At 43.9% G+C, this 23,480-nt stretch overlaps 1 protein-coding gene and 1 pseudogene across 1 annotated transcript in view; both read right to left on the reverse strand.

The window, feature by feature from the left end:
- Positions 1 to 34: 34 nt before the first annotated feature.
- Positions 35 to 2,669, reverse strand: LOC104301785 (uncharacterized; annotated as a pseudogene).
- LHFPL2 (LHFPL tetraspan subfamily member 2) overlaps positions 2,578 to 23,480 on the reverse strand; it is a 153,354-nt gene continuing 132,451 nt past the window's right edge. The window contains exons 2-3 of the mRNA XM_054178854.1: positions 19,481 to 20,271; positions 2,578 to 2,977 (exon numbers count right to left, since the gene is read on the reverse strand). Of these exons, the coding sequence (XP_054034829.1) occupies positions 2,721 to 2,977; positions 19,481 to 19,910 (687 nt within the window). The 5' untranslated portion in view covers positions 19,911 to 20,271 and the 3' untranslated portion in view covers positions 2,578 to 2,720. The remainder of the gene's footprint in view (positions 2,978 to 19,480; positions 20,272 to 23,480) is intronic.

Below are 23,480 nucleotides of genomic sequence, written 5' to 3' on the forward strand. Positions count from 1 at the left end.
GTGATGAACATGGCTATTCTTGCAAGTTAGTTGGTTATGTTGTTGCAGAGCAAGTTGATAGTACACCAGCAACAAGCAGAAAAGATGGTTCTTGGTTACAAATGCAAATGGAAGCAAAACATGCCACTGGAAAACACCCCTGCGGTACTTAAACACTGCGCTACTAATAAACTTTTAAGCCTTCTGCAGTTCACAGCAGAGGCCTGCAGATTGGGTGAGCGAAGCTTGGTCGTTGTTTACTTGTAAGCCAAAGCAGTATATGCCCTCTATGCGTTTTTGGAAGACCTGACCTTACCCTGACTAACCAAGTGCTTGAGCCACAGCAGTATTTGTCATTCCAACAGAGCATCAGCATTTGCTGGCAGTGGCAGCATGGACACTGGATTGCAACCCACCTAAGAAAAGCTGGAGATGTCAATCTATTGCATAATTCATTTTTAGATGATTTATAGGCTACTCTTATTTTTCCTAGCCCCTCTTTCCAAATGCAGAGCCTATAAAGGCACAGCTGATGTGGCTGGGCTCTGAGATGCGTGTCCCAGCAGGGGGCTCAAGAGGAACACTGGCTTGGGCTGCCTGGCAGACCCGAGGTACAAAGCCACCTGCTTGCCCTTCAGATGGTATCTTTGTGTGTACAGGGGGAAATTCGGATGAAAGCTCAGGCATGGACAGGAAGAGCTGGCTGTTATTTTCATCCTCAGACACCATTTTGTGTTAGTCATTTTGATTTGTTAAAAACCTTCCTTTGTGCAGGCAGTTGGTAGAAATGGTTCCAGACCACAACCTTTGGGTTTTTTTAATTAACTATTTCAAAGAAAAGTGAATTACCCGTTTTTAAACTGTAACATGGTGGCTGTTGAGTTGCAGGAGCAAGTAAATGCCAGAAGAGAGAGGCTAAATTGAACAGTCCCTTTTTAAAATACCAGCAGAAGTTGACCTCATCTGTTGCACAGCAGCTCAGAGATCATCTCTGTATCCATCCGGCATGTGGCGTGAAGGTGCCTTGGGCAAGGACACGTGCAGGCTGGGAGCTGGGCATGGCTTGCTCCATAGACTGGGCCAGGCCAAGGCAGTGTCTGTGCTGTGCTTGCGGGGTGCTCTGACACCGCGACTGCTGGTGATCACCCATGCTTGCGGCTGGCCCCGGGCTGGTGGTCATGACTGATGAACTCTTGTATTGCAAATGACTTGAGCAGTGTACTGAAATTAGCTATCTACCTCTACAGTAACAATAATTTTTTCATTCCTATAAATAACTAATGGCACATCTTAAGGGACTGATCAGGCATAAACAAGAGTCTCTGCTCCATATTATACAATGAAGTGACAGAGATCAACACTGTCACTGGATGGTGTTAAACAACCAAGAAGTAAGGAGTCTACAATTCACTTAGTATTTCCTTAGAACTACTTCTCAGAGAAATTATCCCCAATGCTTCTATGCCACAGCTGCATCATTCCTTTGTTTTTTTAAAAGAGCTTCAAAATTTGTGTTCAGAAGTAGTTCGAGTAAGTGATGCAACACCACAAGGAAGTAATAGAACCAACTGCCTTCAAGAAAGGAATGTCATTTGTGGCAAGATCTGGTTTATTTCAGCTGATTTAATTGGAATAGAGTCCATACTACACACAGTTTAAAAAAAAAAAAAGACAAAGGAAAAAAAAGGAAAGATTTTTCCCAGCCATGAAGAATTTGGCATGACTTCCTGAAAAATATAAGTTTCTTAAGGACTCACACAGCTGCGAGTGGTGAGACAGACTGATCTGTAGACTGGGAATGAGGTGTCACTGGCAAGATAAAGAGTAATACTGTGGAAGTCCAACACGCAGTCTACATTTGCAGGAGAGGCTACAGGGCCAGGCCTGGCCGCTGGCATTCACAGCTGTGCTGTGAGCAATTGCCATCTGCTCGGGATTTCAGGAGTTTTAACAAAGGCTGTAGAAATATTTCTAACCAAGACTATTTCAAACAATTAGGTGAAAGCCACTGTGACAGCTTCTCTGGCTAGCCAATGGAAACAAAACTATTTACCTGCTTAAGTAACAAGTGGCACACCTCGCACTGCAAATTTAAGACAAACCAAACCAAAGCTGGCAGAGACTTAACTTTTTGAATGCTTAAGGACTGGTGTAAACTGCATCGTGTCAGCGCTTTGCTCTCTCCAGCATGTACTTACTATCCAAGAAGGCACTGTACTTTAAGTTCAGTATCAAAAAGCACCTCAGTGAAAAACATGGTACCAAACCAAGTAGTGGTGAAGTATTCACAGGTGAGAGGAGCCCTTGGAAACAAGGCCTAGTTAAAATAGGCTTTGTCTTTTGTCTAAGAAAAACAAAATTTAAAAAATGTGCTGACTTTTAATCAAACTTCTTCCAAGTGACCAAGGTGGGTGAGGCAATCCAATCAATCAGAATTTGTCACCAAAGCACATTCCTGCTATACACATGACTCCTCACCTCCCCGGTCTGATTAGCATGTTCCACTATGTCATGATCACACAGTGAAACAAAAAAAATCCCCAAATATTTACATTCTGCTTTCTTGAGATCCTTTCTTGGATCCTCATTGCTCAGCAAGGAAGAAATACCATTTCAGTAGTTCGGGGCTGGGATGCATGGGGCTCAATCACACAAATGGTAAAAACAGGGAAGCAGATCTGCTTGTCCAGTCAACAGAAAGCAGACTGATATCCAGGTGCTGGTATTTTTCCCCACTGGAGTTAAAGGAGGCAGATAAGGTTTTTTCCTTCTTCTATTTCTTCTTGAACTTTGTCACTGGACGTAGCTATTTCAGCTTGTGCTGAGAAGACCGCACAGATGAATGTCAGAATAGTGCCACCGATAGCTGTGTAGAAAGCCCAGCCCAAGGAGCAGTCTCCTAGTTTGTAAGCAGAAGCGTAAGGTCCACAATAGCTTACTGCTTTCTGGCATCCCCAACCTGCAGGGTAAATTATCAAGCCTAAAATAAGGAAAAGGCCTAGAAATGAAAAACAGAAAGACAGAACTTTAGTAAATGGTCAGTTTAGCATTAAACACAACACAGAGCAATGGTTATCATAGTCACTGCTCACTACCAAGTATCAGGAGGTGATTCGTCTTCATCCATCCAACCTTCCTTCAGTGATTGCTTCCTAGTATGTACCATGCAGTGTTTCATCTAAGCTTGGAGCTATCCTGTATCTTCTCTTGTGTAGGACTTCATATGACAATGGCCTAACTATCCAAATTTAAACCTCGGTATTACTTCTACGTTCTTTGTTTTCACATATTACTGCTCTGCACACAGAGCCTGCATACGTGACCATCTCTGACTACTGCTTGTACCTGCACTTTTCAAATACTTAGGAAGGTTTACATCCACTTTTGAGTTTGTGCTTACCTAGCCCCCATTCAGCTTTAGTTACTAATTATAAACATTTTTGCCTTTTTTTCTCATCCAGATTTTTTTTTAAGATAAATTTTCTTTTCTGGCAAAAAAAACAACAAACAAAACCACACCAAAACGAACCAATCACTGCATCTGCTAATTTGCCACACAGTAGGAAAAACATAACTGCCAGTTCAGTAACCTGCTTTCATAATGAAGGAATTCTGGAGTCAGCTCCAAAGAAATGGATCCAAGAACCCACAGCCAGGGCATAGGTAGCTCTGGGATCCTCCAAACACGCAGCCAACTACTACAAAAGGAAAGCACACTTCTAGTGATGCAGAAGCAAAAGCCTCAACTCCCCATCTTGCTCACCTGCCTGAACACCCTGCTGTGCCTCAGGCTGGAAGTAAAATGCTTAGACTACATATTTAACCCATCTGATCATCTCTCACATTCAGTCATCTGTCCTGTGAGAATGAGTCTTTACCCAAGCAGTGAAGGGCTTCATTAAGGAAATTAAACACTTTAGAGTCCCTGCACACACGATGTGCCTTTGCACAGACACAAGCTTTCACCAAAACGCCCAATACGCTACTGACTACAGTGCTTCCTGTGGGCCCTGCCAAAAAAACACGCTGAGATCTCCCTTTCACAAGGGGCCAGTTTGCATCTTCTCCAATTCCAGACTAGCCTGCTCTGCAGTACACTAGGTATCCTTAGTTGTTTGTTTAAAGAAATTCCGCTAGATGCAAGAAAACGTCCTCCTGGGGAAAGAAAAGCTCAGTGCTAGCTAATCAGCAGTTAATTTAAACAAAGTGCAAAACTTGTCATCCAACTGTCTAAAATCAATGCCTGCCAATGCCAGACATTTCACAAAAGCCCTTCCTCCAGTGTTTTTCTACCCATGATACACCACCACAGGCATGAATAACTAAAGGTCATTATTTCTCTGGGGCAGCAAAATCCATTAGTGAGAGATCTCCGTTCTCTGTGCAGGGATTTCATCACTGCTTACATTTAAGAATCAATGACAATTTTTTTGCAGTGTTTCCTGGCTGATTGACCAAATGCTTTATCTTGGACAGACCTGGATGAGCTGTCCTCTCATCCTGCTGAGCCCTGCTGCTGTTTCAGACTAAACACCAGTGGTTCCTTCTCCTCTGTTCATCACTAATTTCCTGTTCTGCATAACTGGTATGTCTGCACTGTGTATTTTTCTGACTGCATGTTGATATGGGCCAGTTGCCATTTTCTCTAATGATCACAAGCCCTTTGGTAGTCAGAAATCACCATCACTGAATCAAGAAGCCAGATCTGAAATGAGGATGTTGCTGCTGCCAACAAGGAAGTTTATACAGTTTACCACACCATCACTCACAAACCTAGAGTCTATGTATCATAGCAAACTTGTCTTGTGACTGAGTCACAAGCAGAATTAAGAATCTACCTCCGTGTCTTTTTACCAAAACTGAAAGTTAATGGCTCATGATATGTATGGCCCAGCGAAAAGCCATTACCCAAAAGGTAACTCAGCCGCCCAAAGGGCTGTAAGTACTGCTGCCAAGAGTAGTCATCTGGACTTCACTGAATTAACCACACACACACACATACACACACACACTTTCTTTTTTTTGAGTACAGAAATTACTGGAGAAATATTTGCAAGGTGTAAGTCCATAATTTGATAAACTATGTAAGTTTTCTCACAGATGAAAATAGAATTTGGAGAAAAGTCTGAAATACAGACTGGAATACAGTGATTCTCACCTGACTTTTTTCTTCAAATAGCTAACTTTGTGATTCCTGTAATGGACTAGCATAATAAAAATTAAAACTACTGTCCTCACTAGCAGTCCTACTTTCTCTTACCCCTTTCAGTGCAAACAAAAAGCTTCTCAGGACACGCATTTTTCTCCTATCACCAATGTTTTTCATCATTTCTCACTTCTGTAATGCCTGGCTTCTCCTTGCTATGAAAAGTGATTCAATTAGACCAATTCAACATCCCCACAACAGAAACTGCACTTTCTGCGTTTCAGCCCACAGAGAGGCACAGACGGCTCCCCAGGTTATCTGGCTCAAAGCTCTGACACCCGGAGCAACGGCCCAGCTGCGCAGGGTGCAGAGGCCCCTGCCTGAATCTCCCCGACTGCCCGAAAAGGGGCGCTCAAGTAAAAACATCAAGAGGAGCTTTGCCGTCTGCTTTCCAGTAACTACAAAAGACAGTCACAGGCTACAGAGCATGTCTCAAAGACCCTTGCAGCTTAAACAAAACAGAGAGGATGCTTTTCCACATACCACAAAGTGAACTATGGGCTAAAGCAGAAGCCAGCAATCCAAAGCACCTGACTATCCAACTAACAGCACCCAAAAAAGAACTGCCTCTTTGCTCCTGCAAAGAGATGCAAAGGCAAGGGGAAAATACCCAAGCAGAAAGAACAAGGTAATATATAGCTGGGATAGCGAAAGCAGGAGACATTGTGATGCTGCTTGGAAAGTCATGGTCTGCTTTTAAACAAATGAAATGGTTAAAAGTAATACAAATAGCTCAACAATACAAATGGCTCAACAGTCTCTGTACTCTACCACCCTGGAGCTAAGGAACAGTCTTTCACGCAACACGAGAAAGCCAGGGGGCTGTTCCTACAGCTTTCATCACATTCAACACATCTGCAAGCAGCTGCCATTGAGCAAAAGCCACCAACAGGACATTCCGGGGTGAAATGGTCCACAGTGTAAAAATGCATGGTAAAATCTCAGCACTGATTTCTCATACCAGTGTGCCCAAGGCAGAGCCAGGCCAGGTCCCTTACATCTCTTTGCTCGTTTGATAGAAATTAAAGGTTACCTACATATATCCCTGTCTTTCTGTAGCTGAGGCTCAGTCCCTGCTGCTCTCAAGCCTGCAGCTCTCTTGTTTTGCATTCCCACAGAGCCCAGCACCTCTGCACACAGTTTCTGCCTCAAATAGCTGACAATCTGCTTTTCAGTCAAGGCACACAAAGATGGAGTATAAGGCATATGTGACATAACCCATAACAGCAATAGCTTCATCAAATTCATAGCCTGCTGGCTACTGAGTTCTGCAACAAGACACTCTCAGGAGAAATGTTAGGGAAATGCAGTTTTGGTTGCTTATGGACAGCACAGAGCAGCATGGGGATGTCTGGTTTTGTTTTCTGAAGAGTCCCTGGGGGGAAGGCAGAGGAAGGGCACTTGGATGGGGCTGCACAGAGCCAGGAGCCAAGTTATCTTGCCAGTGAATGAAACAGAGTGGAAAACATGGCCTAGAGCTTACAAGGGTCTGGAAAGAAGAGCCAAGTACCTGGGATCCATTTATACTAACTGCATAAGAGTACAAGACCAGCTCCTAGTACAATCTATGGATTGGTGTACAAAAGCTGGTCTCTGGATTGAGTAACTCTTATCATTTTCAGGTTTCTTGACCTTGATTCAGTTATTCTTGCATTTGACTCTTTCAAATATTACTTTCTGTATTTAATTTGTATTGTGCAACTTTCTAACCCATTCAATACTGTAATTTAGGATTAAAGCACTGAAGTTTTTGTTAGCCATAGAAATACAAAGTTCAGTTTTGTGCTGTGTAATTCTATGTCAGCATAAACTGATACAGCAACAATTATCCCCTGTCAGTCTGCTTTGAGGTGTACCTGTGTGGTGGTAGGGCCAAACCGGCCCAGCACAACCCCAGACAGGTCCTGGTATGTCTAGACACGGTCCCCCTCTCCCCCCTCCCTCCTGCAGGAGTCCAGGGAAACACAGGGAAAAAAGGACAAAAGAACAGGCACCAAAAAGTCTGGTAAATAAAGTCTCCCTTTAGGATAAGAGCATGTGCACTGGCCATGCTTCTCCCAGACCAGGCCTGTGTTTCTGCCTTCTATGGTCATGGCCTGGCAGAATCCCATTTTCATTGGCTGTTTGCTGGCTTCAGCTGCCCTGTTGGCCCATACTGAATCTCAGGCAAGTGATAAATATAGGCCAAATTGTATTCGCCTTGTCTTGCCTTGAGTTGCCTTGCCTTGTCCAACATCTGGGAGAGAAGCCACGAGCCCTACTTACTGCAAGCTGGTAAGCCAAGCCTCACATGCCTTGGAATCCATGCCGTGCCTCAGTTTAGCCAGAAAGACACAGGAGCCCTTCGTGGAAACACACCATAAAGCTTCAAGAGCCGCCCACCATCGTGCTGCAGCCAGACTAGCCATCGACCAAAAGCCTGGCTAACATACAGCAGCAACTCGGGTGGAACTCATTAGTGAGTAATTAGTTTGTTGACTCCTTTGTTTAACAGTTTGCCAGGGATTCTCTTTCCCAGTTATCTTCCCAGTTTGCTCAAAATTGTTATATTGCCTAAATACTGCACATTCCTACTGTAAATATATATTCCAGCCACACACTGAACCTATTGATAAGTTCTGGGCAGTTTTTAATATTAATAAACCATCATTAATATTAATGTTCATAAATCCATAAACTGTAACAATCTGGAGGGAAGACAGTAAATATTAACAACAGAGGTTTCTTTTTGTTAATAAAGCAGAATTTTGCTCATGTCACAGTGTTTTTGAAGAGATGCCGATCTTCAAGAGAAAGAACAGAGAACAATGCAGTGCTCTGTCTGAAGAAAAAACTTCTGCAGTGAATACGTCCAGTTCTTCACGCTGATGTACAGTGGGTAAGAGTTTTGATTCACAGCCAAGCTACCTGTGGAATTACTTCTGTTTGTTGCCCAGCTGGGAGGAACAAATTCATTTTGAAAACATTAAAAGCTGTTTTCCACTGTGGTCTCCCTACAGGCTTGCAGAAGCTCTCAGACTCGCATTGTTCTAGATTTAACCTCCCTCTCTGAGCACAGCTGCACTGCAAGACTTCACAAGAAGTTTTGTTTCCACTTCTTAATTAGCTCTATCCTACCATAATTTTTCCTAATTACATTTTCCTTTTATTTAGTTCTTGCCAGCTCTCAGTTACCTCTTATGATTCCTCAGGGATCAGTGCTGGGCCCCATCCTCTTTAATATCTTCACTGATGATCTGGATGAGGGGGTTGAGTCAGTCATCAGCAAATTTGCAGATGACACCAAGCTGGGAGCAGATGTTGGTCAGTTAAAGAGCAGAAGGTCTCTGCAGAGGGACCTTGACCGACTGGACAGATGGGTGGAGTCCAATGGGATGGCATTTAACAAGTCCAAGTGCCAGGTGCTGCACTTTGGCCACAGCAACCCCATGCAGAGCTACAGGCTGGGGTCAGAGTGGCTGGAGAGCTGCCAAACAGAGAGGGACCTGGGGGTGATGATTGACAGCTGCCTAAACATGAGCCAGCAGTGTGCCCAGGTGGCCAAGAAGGCCAGCAGCATCCTGGCCTGCATTAGGAATAGTGTGGCCAGCAGGAGCAGGGAGGTCATTGTGCCCCTGTACTCTGCATTGGTTAGGCCGCACCTTGAGCCCCTCAGTTTAGGAAGGACATTGAGACACTTGAATGTGTCCAGAGAAGGGCAACAAGGCTGGGGAGAGGCCTTGAGCACAAGCCCTGTGAGGAGAGGCTGAGGGAGCTGGGGTTGTTTAGCCTGGAGAAGAGGAGGCTCAGGGGAGACCTCATTGCCCTCTACAACTACCTGAAAGGTTGTCATAGCCAGGAAGGGGTTGGTCTCTTCTCTCTAGCAACCAGCACCAGAACAAGAGGACACAGTCTCAAGCTGTGCCAGGGGAGGTTTAGGCTCGAGGCGAGGAGAAAGTTCTTCACGGAGAGAGTCATTCGTCATTGGAATGGGCTGCCCAGGGAGGTGGTGGAGTCACCATCCCTGGAGGTGTTCAAGAGGGAATTGGACGTGGCACTTGGTGCCATGGTCTAGTCATGAGGTCTGTGGTGACAGGTTGGACTCGATGATCTTTGAGGTGTCTTCCAACCTTGGTGATACTGTGATAATGTGTGATACTGTGATACTGTGAAAATGAGGTCTGAAAAAATGCTACACAATGCTGCCAGATACCTAAGAGTGAGAAACAGAAAATAATTCACATGACTTTTCAAATCCAGAGACCTCATCTAAAATTGTTTGGTAAAGTCTGTCAGCATAGAACATTTCCCCATATTTCAGTGAGGCAATCTGCCCATACAGCGTTTTATATTACCATTTCCTAATGACAACACAGACAACCTATTAAACATAGGGTAAAAAACCCACCAAAGCAAAATGCTGCAGCACACGATATCAATATGTAACAAACTGCAGTGCTGTGCAGCAACATTGCTGAAGACAGTTCAGGAATACCTTTTCTAGAAGAGAGGCTTTTTGTGTTTGTGCACCAAGAACTTTTCCACTTTTAAGGGCCTGGAACTGCAGCAAGCAACTGCTCCTCCTGGTTTTACATACTGCATGGCACTGCCAGGCTAACGTCATGAAAAATCATCAGAGCTGTCTACTGCTAGGGGTGTTTGTATGTCACATTATGTGCTGGGGTCAGATCTGAGTAAAAGCTTTTTCATTTCATCCTTAGAAGCAGCCCTTGAGACAGGGGTTAGGCAGATGCTTGTTTAGCTAAGTGAAGGCATGCTATTTAGTTTTGACAGTCTCCTGTGCAGCTGCTGTTGTGCCATATTAAACAACAGTGTATACTAATAAAGCCAATTTCCATTGCAAAGCCTGAAACTATCTTCTCATTTCCTAGCAAAACAGGAAAAAAACCCTTTTAAATGCTGCTGAAGAAACAGGAAATTAAGCAGCTGTGATCAATGAGGTAGCATTGCAATACGGTCCCACGGAGCAAGCACAACTGAGCAACAGCGTTTTAAAACAGGAAGAGCAAAAGGGTAAAGGCAGGGATTAGCCTTGCACAATACCATGCAAGCAGTGCAGGAGGGTCACTTCTTCAGCAGCAGTGATCCTGATCATTCTAATCTCCTGCACAACTATAGAAGATTAACATTCAGCACAGCACCAGACATGCAAAACAACTCTTGCCCTTATTGCTCATATCTCCAAATGTGTCAGTGTGCTACCCAAACACCTGACCAATTTAATGTGTACAGTATGTGCACAAATGCTCTATGTTAGCATATGCAGAGTTACCCTGGAAAACCCCTGCACACCAGATCTCCATCTGAGTGCTTTTGACCACTTGATCCACCAACAGACAACCAAGGGACAACCTCCCTTAACAGCCATTTAACAGACACCTTCAGTCCTGTGAAATGATTTGGTAATCCCGTACTAATGAGTATAAGAGCTAATGAGGCAGGCTCAGGTCAGCTGATGTGCTGGTCTCAGCACTCCACACTGATGATAGGAAAAGGCTGAGGGTAGTGCCAAGATGTGGAAGGGAGTGGCAGTTCTTGAAGCCACAGCACAGGGCCCCAGACTTGCCTCTACAGATGCTCTCCACCCCCCTGGACGACTACCAGACCCACCAAATGCAAGCAGCTGACAGGAAAGTTATTACACAAAAACAGAAGGAAGACCTTGCATGTCCTGGTGGCTTGGAGACAGCCTCTGGCATACTTGGAAATCAAGCACAACACACAAAAGAAAAATGCATACTATTAAGAGGTTCAGAGCTTTAAAAAGCCTACCTGGACACCACAGTCAATGCAGGTTTGCACAAGCAGAGCAAATTCGGGATAAATTAGAAGCGAGGCTGCAGAGGGGGAGAAGGGTACTGGTGGGCAAGGTCTATACCTCCATACCTGCAGTCACTGCAGAAGACTGCAGCTGTGTAGAGAGCTCAGTGTTCCTGGGATACCCTAAGCTGAGGCAGGAGTATGAATTATTTACAATTGTAATGAGGTGGTGGCTTAAAACCTGCAGATTCTGGTTTTTTTCCTTTTCAGATTGTGTCAGGGTCATATACAGGTATGGAGTTACCAGAAAAAAACACAGTTCCCTAAACATTGCCTTCCCCACACTGAGGAAGAGGACAAGATCCTTATGGTTTTCAGCAGCAAACTAACCATACCATTTGCTCATGCATTTTTTCCCTTTTATTAAGCAAATAAAAGATGCTCATTCATAACCAAGTCTATGCAAACATAAGTAAACTTCTAATGGCATTACAGATGTTGGGATGTGGAAATAGGGACAGGAATACACTAAATCATACCACTAAATCACACTGGTATGACTTAACTGTTGGACCTCTCTGTAACAGGTACCTTCCTGTTTTTAGGAGAGGAGAGGGAAAAATTACCATTGGCTTTTAATAGTGTTTATCTCTGTAGTGGGACTTCCCATTAGTTAGGAAATCCAGATACTCCATCTAAGTAAGATTTGTCTCAAGCCCTGAAATGACACCCTTTGCTAGCTATCAGGCATGTAGAGTCATGCAAACACACTATGCAGGCTCCTGTACAGCAGATACTAATTGCAATTTAGTTGAGATAAAGTACCAAATAGAGGGAAAGACAAATGTTTTCAGCAATGCAAACCCACAGGGCCACTGCTTAGTCACAGCCATGAAGGGGCTGGTCACCTCTCACATTTTACCTTTTCAGTCTAGAATGGCCCAAAAGGGTTGAAGCTGCTAAAAGAGGATTGTGGATGGTAAATTTGACAAGTTCCTACATCAGGGAAAGAAATGTCAGGCTGTGTCAATTATTACATCCATGAAATCAGCAGAGAAGAAAACACAGTACATTTCACACCTTCCACCATAACCTTTTCCACTGCTGTTTGACCAGTGAGCACCATAACCTCCACACCATCAATCACTTATCATCAGAAAGCAAATGAAAACCACCACCTACCAACAAAAGCTCCCTGTGGGAGGCTGAAGTAACACCTTGCCTCAGCTTAAAACAGGTAAAATGGCTGCATGGCTTCATGGGTCATATAGAAGCAGAGTACAGGTCATCTGCACTGGGGATGGAAGCAAAACTCAAATCCACTCATTACTACCACACCCAGCGCACCTAAGACAGGAGCTAAGCATAAGTTAGCTCCCCATCCTAGAAGAGCTACTTCCCTATTTTTTTCCCCTACATTTGTGTAAAAACACACCATTTGTTGAGCTTAAGTATTTTCCTATACACAAACAGTAGCACAATTCTTGGCTGAGTCCTGGAAACAGAAATCTGACAGAAAGGGAGCCTTTATTACTCTTCCTCTAGCCCCTGACAGAAAGGGAACCTCGCTATCCTTCCACTGTCCCCTGAGAGAAAGGGAGCCTTGCTATCCTTCCACTATCCCCTGGCCTCTCAAGGAGCAGAATGTACTCTCTTACCACACATCAACAGGGCAGAGGTATAAAAAACTTCTTGGTATCCCTCCTAGCTAAGGGACCTCAGCACGCACACGTAAAACTATGTAAAACACCTCTCAGTGGGTAGCATGAGAGTCCCATACTGAGCACTGCTTGATGGAAGAGATTTATGTTTGCTGAGACAATCAGCTGCTGAACTTCATCACTGTGTGCTGGTTTGAGTTAGAACAGAACTAATCCTGTTCAGTGATGTTATTTTTCAGCACAGCCTCTTCTAAGTGACTGCACTTTCTGAAATTAACAACATGTTTTTTGCAGTGCTTTTTTCTAGCTGTAATAATGCTTGATGTTTATAGTTAGTGCTAAGGATTGGTATGCAGAAAGGCTCTTACTTGTACTTGCTCCCATAGAAAATGAGGTTGTGACTAAATCTTGCCTACCATGTTGGGGGTGCAGTACCTAAGAGGTTGCACCTGTAGGGAAGAATGGACAGGAGACTCAAAACTGACCAGCTAGGTATTCCATCTGATATAGGTCATATGCAGTATAAAGCTGAGGGATCACAAAGTTTAACCCCTGTTTTACAAGGCTGGAGTCCCAGTAGGTCTCTGTATGTTCTGCATTCAAACCTGATCCATGTGTTCCTGAATCCAGTTCCAGAATCCACCTCCATAATCCAGTTCCTGTCTAGTGCTGAGTTCCATTTGGGACTTACCCAGTGTGTGCACACAGGATCAGTGGTGGCACTGATATAACTGCCATCAGGGGTGTTGGGTTTGATGTTGGGTTTGTATCTATTTGTGTATGTTTCATTTTATTGTTATTATTTTCATTAAATCTGGTTTAGTTTTCTTTTCCAATCTGTAAGTCTTTCTCCCTTATTCCATTTCTCCTCCCCTTTGGAAAGGGAGAGGAGATATTAAAGAGCAACTGTCACTCATCTAGTGGCCAGCCCAGCCCTAACCCTTAAGACATCAAAAATCTGATTTTTTTGTCTACTTTTGTATTTTATTTACAATATGCTGAGTGTCTAGTGGTTCCAGTGTGCCTACCTTCGTAGCATAGGAGATGAGCTGACCACCAAATCTAACATACCACTGAAGTCTTCCTTTTATTTTTTTGAAGTTACTAAAACTCTCCCTCAGGTTCAACAGCAACTGAGCACTTGAACTCAGGAAACTTGAGTTTTCCTTCCTTGGCATATTCCGGCACAGCAGTCCCCTTCACTTGAACTTTCGGCAGCCAAGCGTGTATCAGATACTGTGCTGGCATTTGGCCGTATAGGTTACAGGAAGCACTATGCCGCAGACAGCAAAAGCAGTTTAGACTGTCAGGATTTCCATTAGAAACCCCCTCCTCCTTTTTTTCTTTCTTCCTACCCCAAGAATTCAGAATTCTGGCATCAGAAAAGAAAAATCCTGAATCCAAGAGGAAATATGCTTTCTGAAAAATGCATGCTCTGCATTTTAGAAAGACAAACAAGAAGCTTCCTTGCCTTCAAGGGCAAAACCACTTTCACTCTACTCTCCTGCTGCCTGGGCTCCTCTGCCAAGCAACAGCTTCCTTTACCTGCAGGCATCAACGTGAGCTCACAAGGTGCTTTCCTTCTTGCTTGCCAGCTTCATCCTTTCTCAGACAAAGTAATGCCTTTGCACAGTGTGCTGCTGCCTACAGCTGAATACCCTGAACTATTCTGTGACTATCCTAACACTTCGTATCATGCTCTGAGCATCAAACAGCTCTAGCAGCCTCATGCCCCCCCGCCAGCCTGTTGCTGCTCCTCCTGTATTTTCTCCCCTTTCTGAGGAAAATCCTGGCCAACCTCCTGCCACCTCATCTTCCTCTTCCTCAACCCACAATGATTGCATTACCTTCCAGAGGCCAGAAGTATGCAGCCATGTGGCTCGAAGAACCATGAGCCCTCCTTGCACAGCCAGATTCTACTTCATACACACCCAAATCCTCTTCCCCTTCAGATGGTCTCCATCACACTCTGCACAAGCCATGTTCCTAAACACCCATCCACTCAAACGGAAATGATGACCAATAAGTACAACATGCTGGACATGCAAGAAATGTAGAACAAACTCTTTCAGCAGAGAAGACACGCTGTTGCAGGCACAGACTGGGTTTCACTTCATTTTATAAAATGGGGGTGAAGTCTCCTTGCATTTGAGGGCAAGGCTGCACTCCTGGAACTGAAATATTGCTCAGGTACTAAGATAGTTTCTAACGGAGGAACTCCCCAAGTTACCACAGCAGGGAACAGAAGAGGACACAAAGACACTTGTCTAGAAAGGAGAAACCAAGAAATTGTGGAAAAGACAGAGGAATGAATGCAGGAAAGCTTGTAGCATACATGAAAAGAGAAAGTACCGTGGAAGAGACTTCACTGGTTGGGACTGCAGAGGGGAAAAAAAATAACAACAAACAACAAACAGTCTCCCAGAATAAAGCAGCAGTATTTGGGCTCAAGCAGATCTGACAAAAAAAAATCTCCAGGGAAACCTAATGCTCCTGGTCTGCCTGCAGTGGCCTTTGAAGACACAAACCTCTGCTTGGTCTGACTGGACGTAATTACGTTACAGGTGTAACTGCCAGCAGCCCAGCATGCTAAGCCTCACAACAGGAAAATGCAGCCATGCATTCACATTACCAAACTAGAGACACCTCCTCAGAGCATGGCTGGGACACAGTTGGTCTCCTGACTGACACAACCCAACTTTTCCACACCTTTTTTTTTAAATGCTTCTGTCAGCAACCCATTTAGTCAAGCACTGTCTGCGCTATGAAACAGTGGACCATGAAGAGACAAAGAGGTAATAAGAGCGTGACCTGTGAGAAGGCTCACCAATGTAGCCATAAGCACTCTGGAAAGACTTCAGAGAAGAGGAAATATTTTATTCCATTTAAATAAACCTGTGCAATACAGCCCCACTCCAACAGTGCAATGCAGGAGCAACAAAAACTGATCTCCCAAAACGAGCCACCATCCTGACACACCAGCACCCTTTCCCCTCTGTTCTCCTCAAAGACATTCCAAGCACACGATGGTGTATCTCACCTCAAGGACACACAGGGGCCTGCTCAAGTTTTGTGGTTAAGATAATACATGTCTTTCTAACTTAGCTTCCACCTCCTGGCTCACTGTCAAGGTGCTGCTGGCAGGTTGTGGCTCACCTGCAAGTCAGGCAGCCACCAGATGTGGCGAAGGAGCCACATCCAACCAGCCACGAAGCCAGGTGCCAGCTCTGCCCTTAGAGGCTAAAACAAAAGCCAAGAAAAGCTGTTGACGATGAAGTTTATAAAGAACACTCTTCACAGAAGGAAGCCTGTTACAGGCTCTGTCCTAAGCTCCCCCCTACCCTCCTTTGAGGCCAGGCAATATTTACATTATGTTACTTAGCACCAAGTTAAGAACTCAAGCCCACGTAAGGCTTGTAAACACATATGCAACTATCCTATATGCACACCAAGATTTGCCAGAAACACAAATTATTTACTTCCTCTAACTAAATGATTACTGTGAAAATTTACTTTTAACTGCTTCTTATAAGCTACCATATAATAACATGCTGCCTTTTCTAGCCTCTGCATTTCAAGTGATTCACAGACTGTAAAAATAGAATACCTTCCCCAAACAGACATACAAATGAATGTCTGCCTGATCTTCTTGCTGATGGGTACTAATTATCTGTTTAAGTGCATGGCTCCATTCTTTACAGCCTCCATGGAAGAGAAAAGATGCTTTTCTGGATGAAACCATCCTCAGACATCTCCAAAGGTGATTACTGTTTCTGTATCTCCAGAATGAAAGGCATTGCAGGCTGAAAATAAGTGGTAGAAGATCTTGCTCTACAACAAGGCAATTACAGGGGTTTAAACAAGATCCATATTTTTTTCCTGTATGGCTCTGTATTTCTTATTTTTCTGCCACAAAAAGAACACTGCCTCCATGGAGCAGATAGGTGTATGGTTCCTTCACACTGACCTAAATGAGTGTTTGCAGATTTGCCCAAGGATCACAACAGAAGAGATACTGCTTTCTATTCTGTTATTTCATTGTAAGCATTGTCTGGTGTTGCTAGATTTAAAAGATACATGTGGTGTCACTGTTTCGGTTTTGTGGTTTGGTGGGTTTTTTTTCATAAAGAGTTCCAGGAATAAATTAACTTTTATGGTTTTAATTCTATTAAATCTCCACTGCAAAGATAGATAGATTTTAACATCTGCAAGAGCCTGTGTTCCTGTAGATTACTCTACTATGCATGCATCTAATCTTTGCAAATGAGACACTGAAATACTTGCAAATATTGGACTGATTATAGTCTGAGAAAACTACTTTGTGAATTCTTCTCCTATGCTCACTAAAAACATAATTGTTCACATTTAGAAGAATGATTTTATGCTTAAAATGATTAAGGCAGGGTTGCATCTTGTTCTCTGGTCAGGGCATTAATCTAGCTATCACAATCCCTGTATGGATTAACCACACCGACAATGCTTCTTCTTGAACAACTTGCTTAAGCAATTTCTGACACTCAGGAACTGAGGAAGTTGGAATTAACAGGCGTGGTAAGTCATAAGGAAAATAACTTCAACTAAGTAAATAGATGCTGTAATGCTACTGGCATGGAAGCAGTACTGGACCAAATAAAACTAATGTTGAGAAAATGAGTTGCTAGCCACGAGATAGCTAACAGCAAATACCGTCAGATGTACTTCTCATAGCAACAGTTTCAGTAACATGACCTTTCCTATTACTTGGTTTCATGCTGTGTCATTTATCTGAATTACAAAAAAAGGAAGTGCTTCTATCCTCAGTAAAGTTCCTGAGTGATCTATCCCACAACACACACAAAACGCTTCGTTGGTTGTATTGTTCAATTAACGAGGCCAGAAGCCCCAAGACAGGCACAGCTGGTTAGATAACAGAACATAAAACCGTTTTCGCATGTATCTTCACACGAATTTGTGGTCTTAGAACATTATTCTACCACACAAGACCTTCCTGCTAACCTTGATGTTAGACTAGGCATGTGAGATGGTATGAGAGTTGCAAGTAAAGTTCTCTGAAGTTAACTATTTAACAGACGCAAGTCTTATATGCCAAGTGTCTACTTATGCTGCCAACCAATCTCTCCCATATAAATGTCTCTCCAACAGAAAAGAAGTAATGTCAGCTCCTGAAAAGCGAGTCTTATGGATTATTTCTGAAGTACAAGGCAAGAAAGCAAGGAGCTTAAACCTTCCCCTGGCTTCATCTGCACTGAAGAGCTGCTTTCTTGTTGCATTTGTTTCTGGCAAATTCTGAAAACCAGGAGTAACTACCACAAAATTTGCAATTTTAACCTGAAGATCATTGATTTGCTAATTGTATGCCACCATGTGAGCAGTGGCACCTTGAGCAAACTTAAGGACTTAATTCTGTCCCAGAGCACAAGCCTTGTGGGTGACAAGAAGTAAGCAGTACACTTTTATATCGAAGATGCATGAAGCAGAGGACAGAGAGCGCCACCATGCCAGTGTCAGCTGGTCCCCAGCCTATGCCACTGGCTCTGCAGCAGGAAGCAGATTCAGTTTTTGGCTATTTTCCCATGTGTGCCAAGAATAAGATTAATCTATGTTTCAACTGAGCAAATGAAACAGGGGAGTGGTGTGGCTCAGTTGGTAGCACATAAGACCTTTAATGGGGAAGGTCGTGAGTTCAAGCCTGCAGTGGGCACTAGTGTCCTCCCTACTCTAGTCATGAGGTCTGTGGTGACAGGTTGGACTCGATGATCTTTGAGGTCTCTTCCAACCTTAGTGATACTGAAACCAACTGGCTTCATAAAGATTTGAACACCTTTGATTATGCTGCCTGTCTAGGTACAGCCACCATGGATATGTTTGGCCACCTCAGTGGAGGTGAGGAGGAGAAAATTCAGATTCACATTTCGAGCAAACAAGTTTTGTTGTAACAAAACCCATTTAATGAAAACATCTGCTTAAAAGCAACTCCAAGACAGAAAGTAGGGGGGCCTGCTCATTTCCTCCTTCCCCACAGATCTCTGAGGGCTGCCAGAGATAGGGCAGAAGACACACACAGAGCACAAAAGGTGAAAACCTGCAGATGGGACAGGTACAGAACGCCAAACATTTCTCTAACTAGAGCTGTCCAGTGTTGGTTTACTAACAGTCACTAAATCTCTGTAAAACCCATGGGTTTAGGCAGAAACATCAAATCTCTAGAACCAATCCATCTTTTCAGGCAAAGGACAGCTGATCCTTGAACAGTGAAAAGATAAGCTCGCTAGGCTGTGTAACTGCAGCTGAACAATAAGCTGGGTAAAGGTGGGGTTTATCACAAAGCTCAAAGCCTTGAAGGAGGCTGCTTAGCATGAAGTGGTGGAGAACTGTGTGCAACTGCAAGCTCTTCTTGTTTTTGGAGTGGTTATTAGTATTTAGTCTCACCACAGTCATGAAACCTCTGAAACACTGAGAGAACAGCCATGGAGAAGAGACACTGAGAGAACAGCCCATGGAAAAATTACAAAACTAGCAAGAGGGATATAGACTGACTTAATGTGAGTATTAACTTTCCTCTCTGCTGGTAACAAAGGAAAGAAGTTTTTGTTACTGAAAGAAATTCAAACAGAAAGAAAAACCTGAACAGCAAACAAAAGCAACAATGGTCAGTTCATTTTGGCACACATCAGGCTGCAATTCTGCTGCCAATGTCAATGTATTACATGCTGTGTCGCTATAAATTTCAGTTGTGTTTGAACAAACACCAGCATATAGACCTGCTTTGGGTCTGCCTAATGCAGTCTGTCTGCAGACTGGACAGAACTGCTGTATTTCTTCAGCTGAATTGTCCAACATTTAAAATCTTTAGTTGCTCTCAAAGTACACATACCTGCAATCCCTTGTAGTAGACCACAGACATTAAAAATGCTTTTCTTCATAATGCTCTGCACACACATAGTAAAGACAGACACAAATGCCACAGCACAGAGAATCATGATTCCCATGGCTAGGAAAATAGCGGTTGCTTGCCAGAACCCACTGGCGATCTCACTGAAGTTTTCAGCATAAGGACCACAAAGCGTGTCTCGTCTAGAAAATTGCATGTGGGAGATCCTGGTGCAGCGCCCGTAGATGCCCAGTGTTGGACGGTAAGGCTCCTGTGACCCCCCTGTTCTGTTGTCCCCATCCTCGGAGCTCGAAGGTTTTGCTTTGCCAATCAGCCAGTCTGCGCTCATGAAAGCAATGAGCTCTGCGAAAGCCACCACAATACTCAGGAGAGTCCACAGCATTGACCGACAGGTTACAATGACATGACACATATTGATGTCCAGTGCTTGCGATCAGTGCAGCCAAGAGTATAAAATCCAGGTACAAAGGGGGAAAAACTTAAATTAAGAAAGGAAGAAACAAAGGACCTATGAAAAATCACTGTGGCTGTTCTGCTTGCTCTTCCAGCTCTCTCACAAAGGCCAAGATGAAATTTCTCAGGAGAAAAAGTTAATGGCCCCAAGTTTTGCAAGCAGTGCAGTCATTTGTTCTCTCTGTTTAGTTCTTCCTTTTTTCTTTCTGGGATGCTGAGGTCTGACGTGTGCTTTTCTTTCTTAATAGTCATACTGGCACATGTCGCTGCAGGCTGTTGGGAGAGGCCACAAGAACTGCCCACTGTTTGACATCACACACCTACGAGTAAAAAGAGACAATGCATCAGTAGAGAGAAAATATCTTCATTTTTACCCCCACAATGAGCCAAGATCTTGTACAGATGCACATAAACATGCAAAAGCTCTAATAAGTCCCATCAAAGAAAATCTGCTGGAAATCTCCTGGGTTTGTCCCAGGGAAGTGATTAATCTCCCACTGCCTGGCCATACTTACGGTATCTGTTCTGCCCCACCCCATTTCGGGTATTTGTCAAGCAATTTGCAAGCAAAGGTCTCAGTAACACCCAGTGGTCCCACCCACTTCCACTACCACACCCCCATCATCTATCTCTGGTCAAAATTACCAAGGCCGCTGGCAGTTACCCAGCAAAATGTTGGCAAGCGCTCAAGCAGTTTCACACACATATGATTCCTGCCTTTGGCCTGAGAAGGCAGCACGGCACACCTCAGGGAAGCGACACAGACACAGCTCCATGTGCCATGGGCACCTGGGTGCAAAGGTCAACAAAGGAACCTTGTTCTAACCTTCCTGGGCTTCTTCTGATTGCAGCTAAGCCAACTGCAGCCTCCAGAGGAGGTGAAAAGGATTGCAGCTGAGGATGTCCTGTCTTGTAAAGTGGTGACACAGTCCACATTTTGAAACTTGAATTTTGCAGAAGGGGTGCTTCCCAGGGTTCTGTATCTGTCTTTGCAACAGTGTTTAGAAAAGCAATCTGCCTGCAGGTATGTGATATACTGTCTTAAACTGGTGCCGATGCCAGCAGCCTCCAGTGACTTATGCTGCTGTGAACGGGAATCTAAGGAAAAAGCAGCCCTGGTAAGAGGGGTGGCGAGTCAACCTTGAGCTTCCTGACTCCTCTCAATTTCTCTCCTTCCACAGGCTGCGACTGCAACAAAACATTCCCCAGGGCTTTCCCCAAGCCTTTTTGCTGCTTTTCAGCAGTAGCTGATGACATTCCCAGAGTTACACTTAAATCAGAGATCACTATACTTCCAACTTGTATCCAAATATTCTCCTCAAAATAACAAACGAGTCATGGCACATGCTTCTGCACTTGAACTAAAACTGTGCTGCCTGAAAGCAAGGGCAGGAGCAGGAAATGCACTCATGTTACCCCCTCCATGATGAGAATCTAGCACTTCTGTGTTTTCCACACAAAAATTAAAATACTGACATTGAACTGCAGGCAAGAGAGTCAAGAACCAGAACAGGACCTCACTGCTGCCAAAAACAAAAGGGTCAGCAGATCAGCAGATGCTAGAAAATAATCTTGTTCCTTTTTTTTCCTTTCCCCCCCCCCCTTTTTTTTTGTTAAGCTTTGTCATGGGGTTGGTATTTTATTTCTTGGGAGTTTTGAGCCCAGTTGTTGAATCCTAGTCCCATTTCAACACCAAATGAAACACACAACCACAACATCTAACACATTCAGAATGTCATTCAGCACTTTCCACTCCTTCCTATACTAGTTGTAGTGACTCATCTGCAAGACTGTATTCACATTTCTCTTCCTCATCTACATGTGCAGATACACAGACTTAAGTTGTCTCCCTTAGCTTGATGTTAAGGCATTGCCTTAGGAAAAAGGCAAAACACACCCAGTGGTGCTTCTAGCCATGCTAGAGTAACAATTCATCTCATTTTCCACTTTTGGGGGAAAAGCATCAAGTTTTCAAGCAGCCTGACATAGTACCAGTGACTTGAATACACCCTTTGTAATAACAGAGAGCTGAAGTGTCAGCCTGCCAAAAAAAAGTTGATTCTCTCAGTATTTCCACTTTAAATAACAACTGGAATGTAGGCCACGTCCACTACAAACCTATGTTCTTCCAATGTTGTCTGAATGGCTAAACAGAATGTAATAGAAAATGGCTTTATTTTTTCCTAAGGGAAGTTCCCAAATGCTCTAGAATCTGTATTTCTGAGCAAGCACCGCTCCCATGGGAACTCCAGGATTTTAACTGAGGTGCAAAGGACAAGAGCCCAGTACCTATCCTGGCTGCTTATTCTGCACCTGCTGAACATAAGAAAATGTTCATTGAACACCAATGAGAGCAAGGTCATATTTACTTAAGTAGGTGGAAACTCCAGGTGAACAGTGGCAGCCACAAAAACATGGCATTGATAACAAATGTGCAATGTTACCTTAGAACCATAAGGAAAGACCAAACCATTGGATTCTTTTCCACTTAAAATCCAAGTCCATGGATCAATTGCAATAACATTTAAAAGCACATTACCTGTAGAAAAGAGCCTGCATGATCAAAAGAGCCTGTCTAAAGATGATATGGAGGCTGTGTCAAACCTCAGCACTTGACTGGAACACATATTTCTTCATTTTGCAAAAAAGGGAAACTTCACAGCACCTGAAAGCCAGTGTCACTGGTAACTACAGTTCAACAGAATATACTTTGCTTTCCAGTAGAACCTTTGCAATTCTGCTTTTCTGTTTTGGGTTTGTGTCTGGTGGGGGTTTTGGTAGCGGCAGAGTGGACTACTGGCATGGACTCCTGTAAGAAGCTTCAAGAAGCTCCTTCAGATCCAAAGTCAAACCCACCACCAGCCACTGTTTAGCCAATCAGCACCTCTGTGATAACATATTTAAATGGAGAAAACCTGTTGGGTGATTTCTTTTGGTTTGGAAGCTCTTTTGTTTGGGACAGGAGTGGGATGTGAGACAGACACTAAGCAGACACTGAAGTCAGGGAGGAAGGATAGGGAGAGGTGCACCGGAGATGCCATTTTCCTTTGGCCCATGATAAGATGGCAGGATGATTCCTTGCAGCGTTAGAGATCAGTGGTGGGGCCCACAAAGAACCCCACGCTGGGGTCAGGGACTGCTCCTGAAGAAGACTGTGACTCTGAGTCAAGCCCATGCCAGAGCATTCTGTTGGGAGAGAATTGCTGCCCATGGGAGCACAAGTTTATGGAGGACTCCCTCTCGTGGGAAGGACACCACAGTGCAGCAGGGGAGGGCTATGAGGACCTTTCCACGAGGAGGAGGAGGAAGCAGAAACAGCATGAAAGAGACTGACTGCAACTCCTGTTCCCTACTGTACTGGACCACTTCAATGGAGGACAGAGACTCTCCTACAGCTCCTTTTCACAAGCAAATGGACATATAAAGTAGGATGGCACACAGACCAGAGGAGGGGCAGGGGCATTTCCTCTTCATCAGACTTGGCAATGACTGATGATAAAGTACACCAAAGTGGCTTTCTACAGTAGTG

This window comes from Dryobates pubescens, chromosome Z (assembly GCF_014839835.1).
Source record: "Dryobates pubescens isolate bDryPub1 chromosome Z, bDryPub1.pri, whole genome shotgun sequence".
NCBI lineage: Eukaryota > Metazoa > Chordata > Aves > Piciformes > Picidae > Dryobates > Dryobates pubescens.